The sequence below is a fragment of the Sus scrofa genome, chromosome 7 (assembly GCF_000003025.6).
Source record: "Sus scrofa isolate TJ Tabasco breed Duroc chromosome 7, Sscrofa11.1, whole genome shotgun sequence".
Lineage (NCBI taxonomy): Eukaryota > Metazoa > Chordata > Mammalia > Artiodactyla > Suidae > Sus > Sus scrofa.
Window position 1 is genome coordinate 31,827,345 of NC_010449.5, and position 13,521 is coordinate 31,840,865.

The 13,521-nt window shown below is 37.5% G+C and overlaps 1 protein-coding gene across 4 annotated transcripts in view; it reads left to right on the forward strand.

Moving 5' to 3' along the window:
• MAPK14 (mitogen-activated protein kinase 14) overlaps positions 1-13,521 on the forward strand; it is a 70,147-nt gene that overhangs the window by 35,947 nt on the left and 20,679 nt on the right. For all 4 annotated transcript variants that reach the window (XR_001297832.2, XM_003356615.4, XM_001929490.6 and 1 more), the window contains exons 4-8: positions 6,337-6,448; positions 7,386-7,415; positions 7,710-7,757; positions 8,928-9,042; positions 9,670-9,741. Coding sequence is in view for 3 of the 4 variants with exons in the window: in XM_003356615.4 (XP_003356663.1) it covers positions 6,337-6,448; positions 7,386-7,415; positions 7,710-7,757; positions 8,928-9,042; positions 9,670-9,741 (377 nt within the window). In the remaining variant the exon portion in view is untranslated. The remainder of the gene's footprint in view (positions 1-6,336; positions 6,449-7,385; positions 7,416-7,709; positions 7,758-8,927; positions 9,043-9,669; positions 9,742-13,521) is intronic.

Here is a 13,521-nt window from a genome sequence, read left to right on the forward strand (position 1 = left end):
TAGAGAGTTGGTAAAGCATACAGATGTCGTCACTGACTCATATACAAAAGCTAAGAAAATTACACATCCTTTAAGAAAATAACATTCCTTTTTGTCTGACATCATCAATAAGATGCCCTCTTTTTTCTCAGATTAGCTATTGTAAAAAAAAGGTAAAGAAGCTTCAAGATCTAGCTTTGAGTTTGAGTCCCTCAAGAAATCTTTCCCTGATTAAATCCTTCCTAAGTCTGGGTTGGAGCCTCTCCTGTGTGTTCTCCAGCACCTTGACATTCCCTCTTATAGCTCTAATCATGCTCTGTTATGGTTATATGTTTATATATGCCTTCCTCTCATCTAAATTCTTTATCTATTGGAGTTCCCGCTATGACATATCAGGTTAAGGATCTGGCATTGTCTCTGCAGCAGCTCAGGTTACTGAGATGCGGATTCAATCCCTGGCCCAGTGCAGTCGATTAAGCATCTGATGTTGCTGCAGCTGTGGCATAGGTTGCAACTGCAGCTCAGATTTGATCCTTACCCAGGGAACATCCATATGCCATAGGTGAGGCAAAAAAAAAAAATCCATGTCTCTTTTTTTCCATTATTGTACTCCCAGTGCTCAACAATAAATATTTGTTGATGGAATGATTGAATGAATGAATAACCTTGCGCTGTCTTGTTTATGACTGGTTAGCAATCTAGTTGTCTGATAGCTTGCCCAGTGCATTCTCTTTTGACTAGTTTTTTTGTTTTTATTCTGTAATGTAGATCATACGGTAGAATACTGAATCTGGTTTGTTTGATGCTAGTAATGTAGAGGGCACCTTTCAGTAGTCTTTATTTCAAATGAGGTGAATAGTTTGTGGTGAAATAAGCTGGCTAAACTGCCTACCTGGCTGCTGAATGATGCTTTTGCCACTTACATTAGAATAGTGTGATCTGCTTACCAGATAAGATCTTTGGCATGAGTATTTTCATAAGATATGCCATTGCCTGGTCTTAACTAGTAATGCTATATGAGTTGTCCTGGGTCATTCAATTCAATTCACTGGTAATTGTGTGCCTAGTATTTCCTCAACAGTGTTTTAGGTACTTTAAATACTACAGAGAACAAAAAGGAATCTCGTCCTCTTTAAACATTGTACAGATGGATAGCAATTAAACAATGAGCATATAAAAAGGAAATCTGATAGTATGTTAGCAGGCAATAATGCTATGGACAAGAGGAAAAGATAGAGCAGGGAAGGGGAATGGGGAGTGTGAGAGATACAATTTTATTTTATTTATCTTTTTTGCGTGTGTCTTTTTAGGACTGTATCCACGGCATATGGAGGTTCCCAGGCTAGGGGTCCAATCGGAGCTATAGCCGTGTCTGCCACCTGCACCACAGCTCACGGCAATGCCGGATCCTCAACCCACTGAGTGAGGGCAGGGATTGAAGCCACAACCTCATGGTTCCTAGTCGAATTCGTTAACCACTGAGCCACGACGGGAACTCCTTTTTTTTTTTTTTTTGAGACATACAATTTTAAATGGGGTGGTAAGGATAGCTCTTATCCTTAGAAGGTGAATTTTGAGCAAAAATTTGAAGAAGTAGAAGAATTGGACTTGTGCTTATCTGGGGGAAAAGCATTCCAGGCAGAAGGAACAGCTAATGCAAAGGTCCTGAGGCAGAAGACTGCATGCTATGTTGGAATTGCAGCAAGGCGGGGCTCTCTGGATGGAGTAAGGAAGCTAGTGTAGAGCCAAGTGAGAGCAAAGAGAGAAGTAGAAGTGAGAGAGCTGATTGGAGACAGGGTATTGGATTACGTAGGGCTTTATCTGCCCTGGAGGGATTTTTGTCTTAAGTGAAATGAGAAGGCTTTTGACAAGGAATAACATGATCCGTTTTTCATTTTTACAGAATCACTGGTGTTTTCAGAATAGGCTGTAGTGAGTCCCAAGGATCATTGGATGTATTTCAGAAGTGTGTGGTTACAAATTGTCCATCCCTGTGATTGTTTTAAAGTACTTTGTTTAAATATGGAAAATTTTTTTGCCCTTTTGATGATTGATTTATAAAATATGGATGATGGTATAGAGACAACAAGCTGTAGATAGAGATTTTTTCTACATAGGTTCTTTCTGATTGTGTTATGCTTTTTAGGGGGAAAAAAGGCAGTAAGGTAGGAGTTTTGACAATTGTTACCCAAGAAGCACTTAATAAATGAAGCTCTAAATAGGGTGCTGTCTAGAGTACTGAAAACCCTTGTAGTACTGCCTTTTTTCTGGTACAGTACATTTTACTTTGAGAAATGATTTATGCTCTTTATAGTATGTTTAATTTAATTTAATTTTTTTTTTTGTCTTTTGTCCTTTTTTTTTAGGGCCGCACCTGCAGCATGTGGAGGTTCCCAGGCTAGGGGTCTAATTGGAGCCACAGCTGCCGGCCTACACCTGAGCCACAGCAATCCAGGATCCAAGCCGTGTCTGAGACCTACACCACAGCTCATAGCAACACCGGATCCTTAATCCACTGAGCAAGGCCAGGGAATCCAATCCGAAACCTCATGGTTCCTAGTCGGATTCGTTTCTGCTGTGCCACGATGGGAACTCCAGTTTATTTAATTTTAAGGGAGACCGTATTCACAAGAAAAGTGAAAAACAAGATTTATATCATCAGGAGTTCCCACTGTGGCGCAGTGGGTTAAGGATCTCACCTTGTCTCTAGTGGTGCAGGTTCCATCCCCAGCCTGATGCAGTGGGTTAAGGATCTCATGCTGCCACAGCTGTAGCTCCGATTCAGTCCCTGGCCCGAGAACTTCCATGTGCTCTGGGTGTGACCAAAAAAAGAAAAACGAAAAGATTTGCATTGTCAGGCTATGAAATCATCTTTTCAGCCTTCAGCCTAATAAAGTCCTACCTACTTAATTCCTTTTTAACGATGGGGGAACTAGGTAGCTTCCCAACTGTTGATCAGATTTGATTATTTGAGATGTTATGAACCCTGACAAATAGGCATGTCTTTACTAAAATGGAATTACTTTCTAGAGACTAATATGGGGCTATCTATTAATGTTTCCTTTGGGGACTGGCTTATTTAAAATACGTACACATCTACATTTTCCTCCCACCCCCTGTTCACTACTTTTAAAAGTTGCTATGTCTTTCATAAGCATTCAGTAACTTTGCATGACACTTGCTTTTGTCCACTGTTGCAAGATTTATTTTGAAAAACGTTTCCTTTTCATATGTGATGAGTTGGAATTTGACAATTGACTGCCATAGATTGGTCTTTGGGCTTTGTGGATACAACATATAGTGATTAGGTTAGTTCCTGCAAGACAGATCTGCCGTGAACAATGTGGTTCAGTTGATTTAATTGGAGGCTAGCAGCAATGCTTGATAGTTATTACTGTATAGACTGATTAATCTTACATGCTTACATAATGTCTTGACAGTCTCTCTGTACGTCTGGAAGTCTTACTGATAGAATAGTTGTGGTCTCTGATTTAGAGGGGATTTGAAGGGAATCACACAGTGGTGGACTGTTCTAACTGTAAGCATGCTCTCTCTCAGGCTGTGCAATCAGTGGTCTTCTGGCCGTATAAGATTTCTTAAGTTACTGGGCATAAAACTTAGAATTGAAAGTACTGTGTTTGCTTTGGTGATACTGCTTAAAACCTTTGTGAATGAGCACAGACATTAGAGAGTTAAGATTTTTTTGTTTTATTTCAAGATGGATTAAGATAGATATTTAGGTAGGAATCATCCAGAGCAATGTTTCCTTTGTTTACCTTTTCCCCTTAAAAATCATTTTGAGGAATTCCTGTCATGGCTCATGATGAATCTGAGTAGCATCCATGAGGATGCAGGTTCAATCCCTGGCCTGTCTTAGTGGGTTAAGGATTTGGCATTGCCGTGAACTGTAGTGTAGGTGGCAGACTCGTCTTGGATCCTGCATTGCTGTGGCTGTGGCACAGGCCAGGGGCTACAGCTCCAATTTATTCCCTAGTCTGGGAACTTCCATGTGCCGCCAATGCAGCCCTAAAAATAAATAAATAAATAAATAAATAAATAAATAAATAAAATAATTTTGAGAGTTTAGAGGATAATCCTTTTACTATTCATTGTCATAAAATATATTTGTGAAGTAGTCTTAGAAAACAAAATTGGATTCCCTCTTCCTTAACCTGAGCCTCGCAAATTGTCTTAATTGGTATTACGGATATGGTAACCATTATCCCAGATTTTCTGTGGGGAAGCCCTGATTTCATGATATTAACCTGTTATTCATAACATCCTCATATTTATGAGATTATGTATCAATTTGGGGTTAGAAAATACAGTGACTGTGATTGGGATGGAATATTTTAACATTTATAACACTTAAAATCAGTCATTCTCTTGACTTAAATTCTCTGTCAACTGGAAGAATTTGGAGGCAGTATGGGCTGTGATTTACAATAATGGTCTCTGAGATCAAAAAGTTTTGGATTCAGCCCCTGACATTTCCACTCTTAACCTTGAGCAGGTTATGTATATTTGCTCTGTCTGTTTCCTCCTCAGCGAAATGGGAATACTGGTGGAACTTACCTTGTAGAGTTGTTGGGAAGAGTATATGAGACATGGCATAATAAATGGTGCTTGGCATGGAATAAGCACTAGTGCCTTTGGTTATATTATGCAGAGCTTGGAACATCCCTTAAATCAGAACCTTTATGAGAACATTTCAAAAACTCCAATATACTCTTTAAATGACATTTAGAGTCCACCCTTTCCTCAAGGCAATATAAACATGCAAGTTTTAAAAATATGAAGTGCTAAAGTCTTACTTAAGTTTACATCTATGCTAAGTCCTGTTGCTTTTCATGAAACTGAGAACTGACCATAGCAGCCAGAGAAATTAAGAAACAGAAAAAACTTAATTCTTCTTTGAGAAAAGTAATAAATACAATTGTGTGTGTGTGTCTGTATCTGTGTAAAAAGAGGTCATATACATATATAGTCAAATAAGACACTAATAGTATATTTAAATTTACCGGCCTGGTTTCTTCCAGATTTATAAAAAAATAAAAATAGAAGTGAAGTAAAAGCAGCATTTTTTATAGCTCAACTGATATACAGTATTATTCAGCTTTAGGAATGGATAATGATTCTCACAGTAGATAAAAACCTAACCTAATTTTTAAACTTCAGCCTCTTTGATTGTGATTTTTATGTTCCCATAGCCATGTAATACAGTAATGAGTGGGTAAGTCATTGCGTCTAGAATATTTGTGGTGAACCTTTTGGACTTGAATGTAATCGTTCCCTGATCTTGCAATGTGAGGACAGTATAAACACCCAGCAGCACATCTGTGAGGAGGAGTTCTAGAATGCCCCATCTTGCAGATAAAATGTGTTCCTCCGGGCTTTAAAGTAAATGCAGGAATGTTGCAGTGAACAATATCCTTTTAACAGTCATTTGTGAAAAAGAAGGAGAGCTATAATTTGGAAATTTAAAGATACTCCTATTTTAAGTTGATTTACAATGTTGTGTAAGTTTCTGGTGTACTTCAAAGTGATTCGGTTTTATATATATACATACATATATACACATGTATATACATATATACATAAATACACATATGTATTCTTTTCAATTATGGTTTATTATAGAATATTGAATAGAACTCCCTGTTCTTGTTGTTTGTCTATTCTACATATAGTAGCTTGCATCTGCTAATCCCAGACTCCTAATTTATCCCTCCTCCCCTTCTCCTTTGATAACCATAAGTTTGTTTTATATGTTTGTGAGTATGTTTCTGTTTTGTAAATAAGTTCATTTGAAGATACTCCTAGTTTAGAATCTACAGCTTGGAGGGAAAGGTGAAAATATTAGTGGTGGATTTAAAAATATGCCCATACATTTAGTTATACTGTGTATTTCTCATACAGTAATAACAAAAGTAAGAAAACTGATACTAATACATCTATCATTCTAATCTCTGTCTTTGCTCTTTTTCCCTTTAGAGAACCTAGGAAAAGATGTCAAGTGGGAACAAGTATAAAAATTTTTAGAGAAATGCACTATAGGTGGTAAAATTAGAATAGTGATGTTGAGGAAGTTCCCTTGGTGGTTCAGAGGGTTAAGGATCCAGTATTGTCACTGCTGTAGCATGGGTTCGATCCTTGGCCTGGGAAATTTCACATGCTACAAGGGCAGCCAAGAAAAAGAAAGAATAGCGATGTTGAAAAGGACCCCCTCCCCACCCCCAAGTAGGTGTTAAGCTTTTAGCTGCCAGTGTGGTACTTTGAGTTGACTTCTAATCTTTATGAAGGTCAGAGCTTTCTTAGGGGTTCTGGATTATTGTGTAACTCTCCATTAATTTCTAGGTACCTGGTGACCCATCTCATGGGGGCAGATCTGAACAACATTGTGAAATGTCAGAAGCTTACGGATGACCACGTTCAGTTCCTTATCTACCAGATTCTCCGAGGTCTCAAGGTACAACTAGTAATTAGTAATAATTTTGAAGAATGAATTCTCCCTTTCCCCTTCTCCTTTCTGTTTTTGGCTAAAGGGAAGACAAAACCTTTCTTACAGAAAATTTCAAATACTCATAAAATCACAAGTGCAATCATGGTATAATGAACCCCTGTGTTTACTAAGTGACCACAATTACCAGTATATGGCTAATCTTATTCCCCTAAACTCTAGATTATTTTAAGGAAAGTCTAGACATCCTATCATTCCACCCATCGATACTTCTGTAGGCATGTCTGAGAGTTAAGGATTCTTCATTATCACATCTAAACAGTAGTGATAAGTTCTTGGTATAATCCAGTATCTGGTCAGTGTCACGGTAAAACTTTAAAAACATCCTCAAAGGAGCTAATTTATTTGTGGCTAGGGCGAATAAACAGTGTTTTTAGGTTAAGCCACCTTTAACATTTAGCAGCTTTAAGTCCTTGTCTCAACCAGAGAGGAGGTTGAGAGCTCTGTTTCACTCATGCTCCAGCTCTGTGAATAGAGCTGATGGTATGGAAATCATAGCTTTGATAAATGTACAGACTACTGGAGTTCCCATCGTGGCGCAGCGGAAACAAATCTGACTAGGAACCATGAGGTTGCAGGTTTGATCCCTGGCCTTGCTCAGTGGGTTAAGGATCCGGCGTTGCTGTGGCTGTGGTGTAGGCCGGCAGCTTGTAGCTCCGATTTGACCCCTAGCCTGGCAACCTCCACATGCCACAGGTGTGGCCCTAAAAAGACAAAAGACAAAAAAAAAAAAATGTACAGACTACAGCAATTACCTGTTCTGATTTCTAATTCTGCTGTTAATACTAGCATTTCTTACTGACTCATGAAAATGTACTTCAAACAGTAGAAGGTTGGAGATAACTCTTTCTTTAACTCATTTTTTTTTTCTTTTGCTTTTTCACAGTATATACATTCAGCCGACATAATTCACAGGGTATGTATTGTTTTGATTAAATTATTTGGGGGAAGTGCCATGGGGAGACTGGCAAGATCCTGCTCTAAGCTTACTTTGATTGCAACTTTGCCCTAGGTTTAAACAAATTAAAGATGTATAATTTTTCCTTACTTGAAGCTAATCATGACTGGATAGTGACTATAGAATGGAGATTGTGTCTTGAGAGTGGGATCAAGTCTTACTTTCATGTTTAGATCTTCATCATTATCTTTAGGCAAAGAATTTACTCTGTGTCATAGAGTTGATCCTGTCCTCTCTGAACTTGCTTCCTAGGACCTAAAACCTAGTAATCTAGCTGTGAATGAAGACTGTGAGCTGAAGGTAGGATGAAGTGACAGTGGTAATTGTTTGTTTCACCTTGTAATTATATGTGTGACCAACCAAGCAAATTTATATAGGGAATGGGTTTATAAATCCATGACTTTATCTGAAAATTCATGTTGTCCTTAGGTATGTCATCATCAGACTTTGAAATTTAAACCATAGATTTGATAAGCTTTAGTTTAAGTGACATTGGAGGTGGCATCAGGTGTCTTGTTTTCATTCTAAAATAATTAAATTAGAAATTTAATAATACATTCATTATAATAAAGGAAAATTATAGTATGACTATCAAAGTAAGCAATTCTCTGAAAGAGATAATTATTAGATTAAATCGATTTCTGAGAGGAAAAAAATGGCAGAAACCCAGCTATTTCAAAATAATTCAAATGAGATAAATTGTCAATAAAGAGCAAGAAACTCTGGAATTTTTTGTTTCATTTCTTTTTTTAACTCAATTTTTTGGCAGCATAACTTACATACAATAAAATGCATCATTTTAAGTGTATATTTGACAAATTTATATATCTGTGTAACCACCACATGATGGTAAAGAACATTTCCATCGCTCCCGACAGTTCCCTTGTGCCCTTTCCTAGCCAGTCCCCACCCCTCTACCCCTGACTCTGGCTTCAGACAACCACTGATCTGCTTTCTGACACTATAGAGTAGATTTTTCTTTCCTGGAGTTCCATATAAGTGGACTCATGCAATATTTGTGTGTGTGTGACTTTTGCTTACTGTTACTGAGATCCATCTGTATCATGTGTATCAAGAGTTCATTCCTTTTGGTTGCTGAGTAGACCCATTTTGTGACTATACCACAGTTTGTTTATCCATCCACCTGTTGGTAGACATGTGCTTCAGTTACAATTCAGGGATATGTGAAGCTACTGTGAATATTCATGTGCAAACCTTTGTGTGGAACATATATTTTCATTGATCTTCGGTAAATGCCTACTGGCATTTTTGTTTTGCTTTTAGTAATTTCATTTTTTTAAATTCTTGCTGTGTTCCCCATGCATGCTAAGCATGGGTCAGGAAATGTGTTTATGAAAGTGCTATATTGTTCTCACTATTTATAAGGCACTACAGGTTTTTTTTTTGTCCTGCTTTACCAGTCTTATGAGTTCGACTGTTGCAGTGCCTGACTTCTCTTCTCTCCCTTAGATTTTGGATTTCGGACTGGCCCGGCATACAGATGATGAAATGACAGGCTATGTGGCCACTAGGTGGTACAGGGCTCCTGAGATCATGCTGAACTGGATGCATTACAACCAGACAGGTATAATTTGCATTGGTTATTTAGGGCCTTGTTAATACCATGCTGGTTGTATTTGGGGTTTTTAAAAGCAACAAGGGGAGTGGAAGGAGATACTTTTATTCTTCCCTCAGCGATCCTTTAAAGTCCATGGATAGAACTATATTTCACTTGCTCAGATAAAGTGGGGGTTTTTATGTACAGCTCTCAAACTTTGTGATTTAACAGTTAACTTTTTGCTTATTTATATTTGCAACATCTTCTCTCATATTCTCTGAGTAATTCTACCTGAAGACACCGGGTTCATAATTTTAACCCCTTTACCTGGGAGAATATTACTGCCAAGTATTATTACTTTTGAGAATTCACCATTTATACCAGTAGGAAACCTTTGCCCCTTTATGAACAGCTTATTTTTCTTGCCATAATTATGTTTTGACATAGTCCACCTATGAAGCCTTTTAATGCTGTGAAAGTCATTAATTAATAAGTAAATAGGCTTATGTATTTATATAAAAATCAGTATGATTGTTGAACCTCAGATGTCTTAAATATTAATTATAGTATGTCACCCTTGGTTATAGTTCCATTTGTAGCCAAGTATATGATAGTGACATTGTACACACTTTTATTTCTCTTTAATTTTGCCAGTTGATATTTGGTCAGTGGGATGCATAATGGCCGAGCTGTTGACTGGAAGAACATTGTTTCCTGGTACAGACCGTATCCTTTCAAAAGTTTTGGGTTCTTGTTTCTTGTCTGTATTTTAGTGATCACAGAAGTGTATTGTTTTTACCTATCTCTAAGAAAGACTTCCACATACTTGCTTTTATAGTCCTTTGTGAGATCTGCCCTCTTGCTGACATTCTTGCCTTGCCAAGAAAGAAGCTTCAGTTTACTTTTGTGAGTTGGAAAAATTCCTCATAATCTGGAAAATGCTTTAAATCTTCCATATGTCATCTCTTTTGCAGCAAGTCCCTTATGATATTAATCTTCTCACAGCCATCCTGCAACCTGAGGGTATTGGTGAGAAGTTCTAGACTCAGTGGCTAGTTTAGTCTACTTGCACCAACACTCAGTTAGTACAAGATACCCATTTATAAGTCAGGGGTATCTTGCTTTTATGTTTGGTTTACTTATTAAAAAGGCTGTATTTGCTCCTTGTAATGATACGCCTGCTGACTTGTTTTGTTGTTTAGCAACAAATAATAAAAGCAAGAAGTGATAAGGTCACCCTGCCTTGTGCCTTTTTTCCCCTTTCCTATCTGCTGCATGCCCATTTCACCTGTGAGTTGTTGTAACTGCTGTCAGTTCCACTTGGGCAATATGTTTAAGCAAGAACGAATTTTGAAATACCTGTGTAGAATTAGGTTTGAGGATTTTTGTAAAATTTGAGTAGCCCTCACTAGGTTTGGTTGGGCTGTGTTCTGTGATGGTTGGAGCCCTAAAAGCTGTTTCAGCCCTTTGTCTAAGCACATGCACTGAGTTTTTAAACCAGAATGGCATACTCGCTTACAGTTGGGACACGACTTATGTGGCGACTGTGATGTTCATGTTACCTCTCCATGTATTGTGTCTTCTGCTAGAGAAAATGTGCTTTCCTAGAGAACTGAAAAAAAACTCTTCCCTCAGGTAAAGCTGTTTATTTCCCTCAATATTACTAGATTGATATTGGGTATAATCTCTTTCTATAGCTCACCATATTGCTCCTTGTTCCCAGACTCTAATGTTAATACCTAGTGTTTCTCCTTTATCCTTATACCTGTTTCTTAGCAATGTGGTCTATGCCCTGTAGTCCAAACAAAGAGAATTAGGGAAAGTTTGTGATTTTCCTTTTCCTCAGGTACATATCTCAGAGTCCTATTCTCTTTTTTCTTTTTTCATTTTCTTTTTTTGCTTTTCTTTAGGGCTGCACCAGGCTAAGGGTCGAATTGGAACTACAGCTGTTGGCTTATGCCACAAAATAGATTTTTGAGCCATACATTTATTTTATTTTAAACTTTTTGTTCTGTGAGAAATGCCCTTGGTATTTTGATAGGGATTGCAATGAGTCTAGATTTTCTTGAGTAGTGTTCTCATTTAACAATATTGATTGTTCCAATCCATGAATATGGTATATCTTTCCATCTGCTTGTGTCACCTTCATTCTCTCCTAAAATTTTTCAGGAGCTCCCATCTTGACTCAGTGGTTAACAAATCTGACTAACATCCATGAGGACGCAGGTTTGATCCCTGACCTTGCTCAGTGGGTTAAGGATCTGGCGTTGCCATGAGCTGTGGTGTAGGTCTCAGACATGGCTCGGATCCTGGATTGCTGTGGCTGTGGTGTAGGCCGGCAGCTACAACTCCAATTTGACCCCTAGCCTGGGAATCTCCGTATGCCATGGATCCGACCCTAAAAAGCAAAAAAAAAAAAAAAAGATTCAAAATTTTCATACTAGTCTTTTAAAACTCCTTAGGTGTGTTTTTGGTTTGGTTTTGTTTTTTTTTCAGCCACACATTTTAAAATTTTACCAAAAATGTAAAACAATACCGCTCTTCTCGTAATTTCTTTTGAGGTTATAGTTATTTTAAATAAAAATATATTATTTGTGCTAAAAAAAAGAGAGAGAGAGCGCAAGACTATCGTTTTCACATTGAATGAGCTTGGCACTCTTGTCAAAAATAAGTTCTGTTCCCTTGGTCTATATATATATATCTTTATAACAGTACCATACTGTAGCTTTATAGTAAGTTTGAAATAATGAAATGTAAGTCCTTCAGTTTTGTTCTCATTTTCAAGTTTTGGTTTGCTTTGCTTTGCTTTGCTTTTTTTGGCCCTTTGGGCTCCCTTGTATAATTCCATGTGAATTTTGGGATGGGGTTTTCCATTTCTGCAAAGAAATCTATTCAAATTTTGATCAAGATTCTGTTGAATTTTTAGATATTTTGGGTAGTGTTGACGTCTCCGTACCCTTGAATATGAGCTATCTCTCCCTTTATTTGGGTCTCCTTTAATTTCTTTTAGGAGATGAGTTTTTCACCTCCTTCCTTGGATGTATTTCTAGGAATTTTCCTAGCTTCTTTTTGGCTAATCCCAAGCTCCCAATCCATCCTTCCCCTACTCCCCTTAAGATGCTGTTTTAAATGCTTTCTTAATTTCCTTTTCAGTTTGTTCATTGTTGATATGTTGATTTTTTGTTTGTTGATCCTGCAACTTTGCTCAGTTTGTTTATTGGCTCTAGTAGCTTTCTTGTGGGATTCTTTGTTTCTATAGGGTCATGCCATCTGCAAATAGAGATTATTTTACGTTTTCCTTTCCAGTTAGATGCTTTTCTTTTTTTTTTTTTTCTCTTATCTGATTGCTCTGGCTAGAACTTCCAGTACAGCGTTGAAAAGCAGTGGTGAAAGCAGGCAGTTTTGTCTTTCACCATTGAGTATAATTTTAGCTCTGCTTTTTTGTAAATATTCTTTATCATGTCAAGGAGTTCTCTTCTGTTCATAGTTTTATAAGTGTGTTTATCTGAATTTTAAATTTTATTAGATTGCATTTAAATTTAATCATATGTGGGAGTTTCCATCATGGCTCAGCGGAAATAGATCTGACTGGTATCCATGAGGACACAGATTCGATCCCTGGCCTTGCTCAGTGGGTGAAGGATCCAGTGTTGCTGTGTCTGTGGTGTAGGTTGGCAGCTGCAGCTCCAATTTGACCCCTAGCCTGGAAACCTCCATATGCCACGGGTGCAGCCCCCCCAAAAAAAAGACAAAAAAAAAAAATTAAAAATAAATTTAGTCACATGTGATTACTGGTATTGGACTGTGCAGGTTTAGATCTCTTTGAGGCATCCTCCTATTCTGTGTCTCATTTTTTTGTGTGATTTAATCTTCTTGAGAGAATCTTTTGTTCCTAGTTGTTAATCCCTAGAGTTCCCCTAAAGATAGAAGATACACTAATTTTTATGTTAAAGCTAATTATATCTTTAGGTTAGAAATTATTCTTGTTTGCGACTTTGCAGAAACTCTTCTACCTAGCTCAAAAATGGATTTTTGTTTTGTTTTGTTTTTAAGAATGGACCCCTTCCTCCTAAGTCTACTTGATTGGGTATAAATATCAGGTGGACCCATCTGAGGCAACTTTATATTAGAGGCAAGTGAGTATACACACTGTCTTTTCAGGTCTGTGTAGGGCTAAGTTACTTCAAAAACCATTGGTTCTGAAAAGAGTGAGTCAGTCAGAAAACATTATTACTATTGCTAAACAGTCTGCAACCTAAGGAAGAGAGAAAATGAGTTTTGTAGCCCTGTTACATGTTAAACACTCTTTTCTCTTCCAGAGGTCACAGCCTTGGCTTACTGTTGTTTTCCCTTTCTAGGTAATCAAATGAACTCCCTTCACCTGTAAAACTTTTTCCCTGTTTTCATTTTAATAGAAATGTTACTCTTAAGCCATTAACTGGCTCTTGTCATCAGCTTGCTGCCCTACTCCATCTGAATTTTCTTAGTATATTATATTTGCTCCTT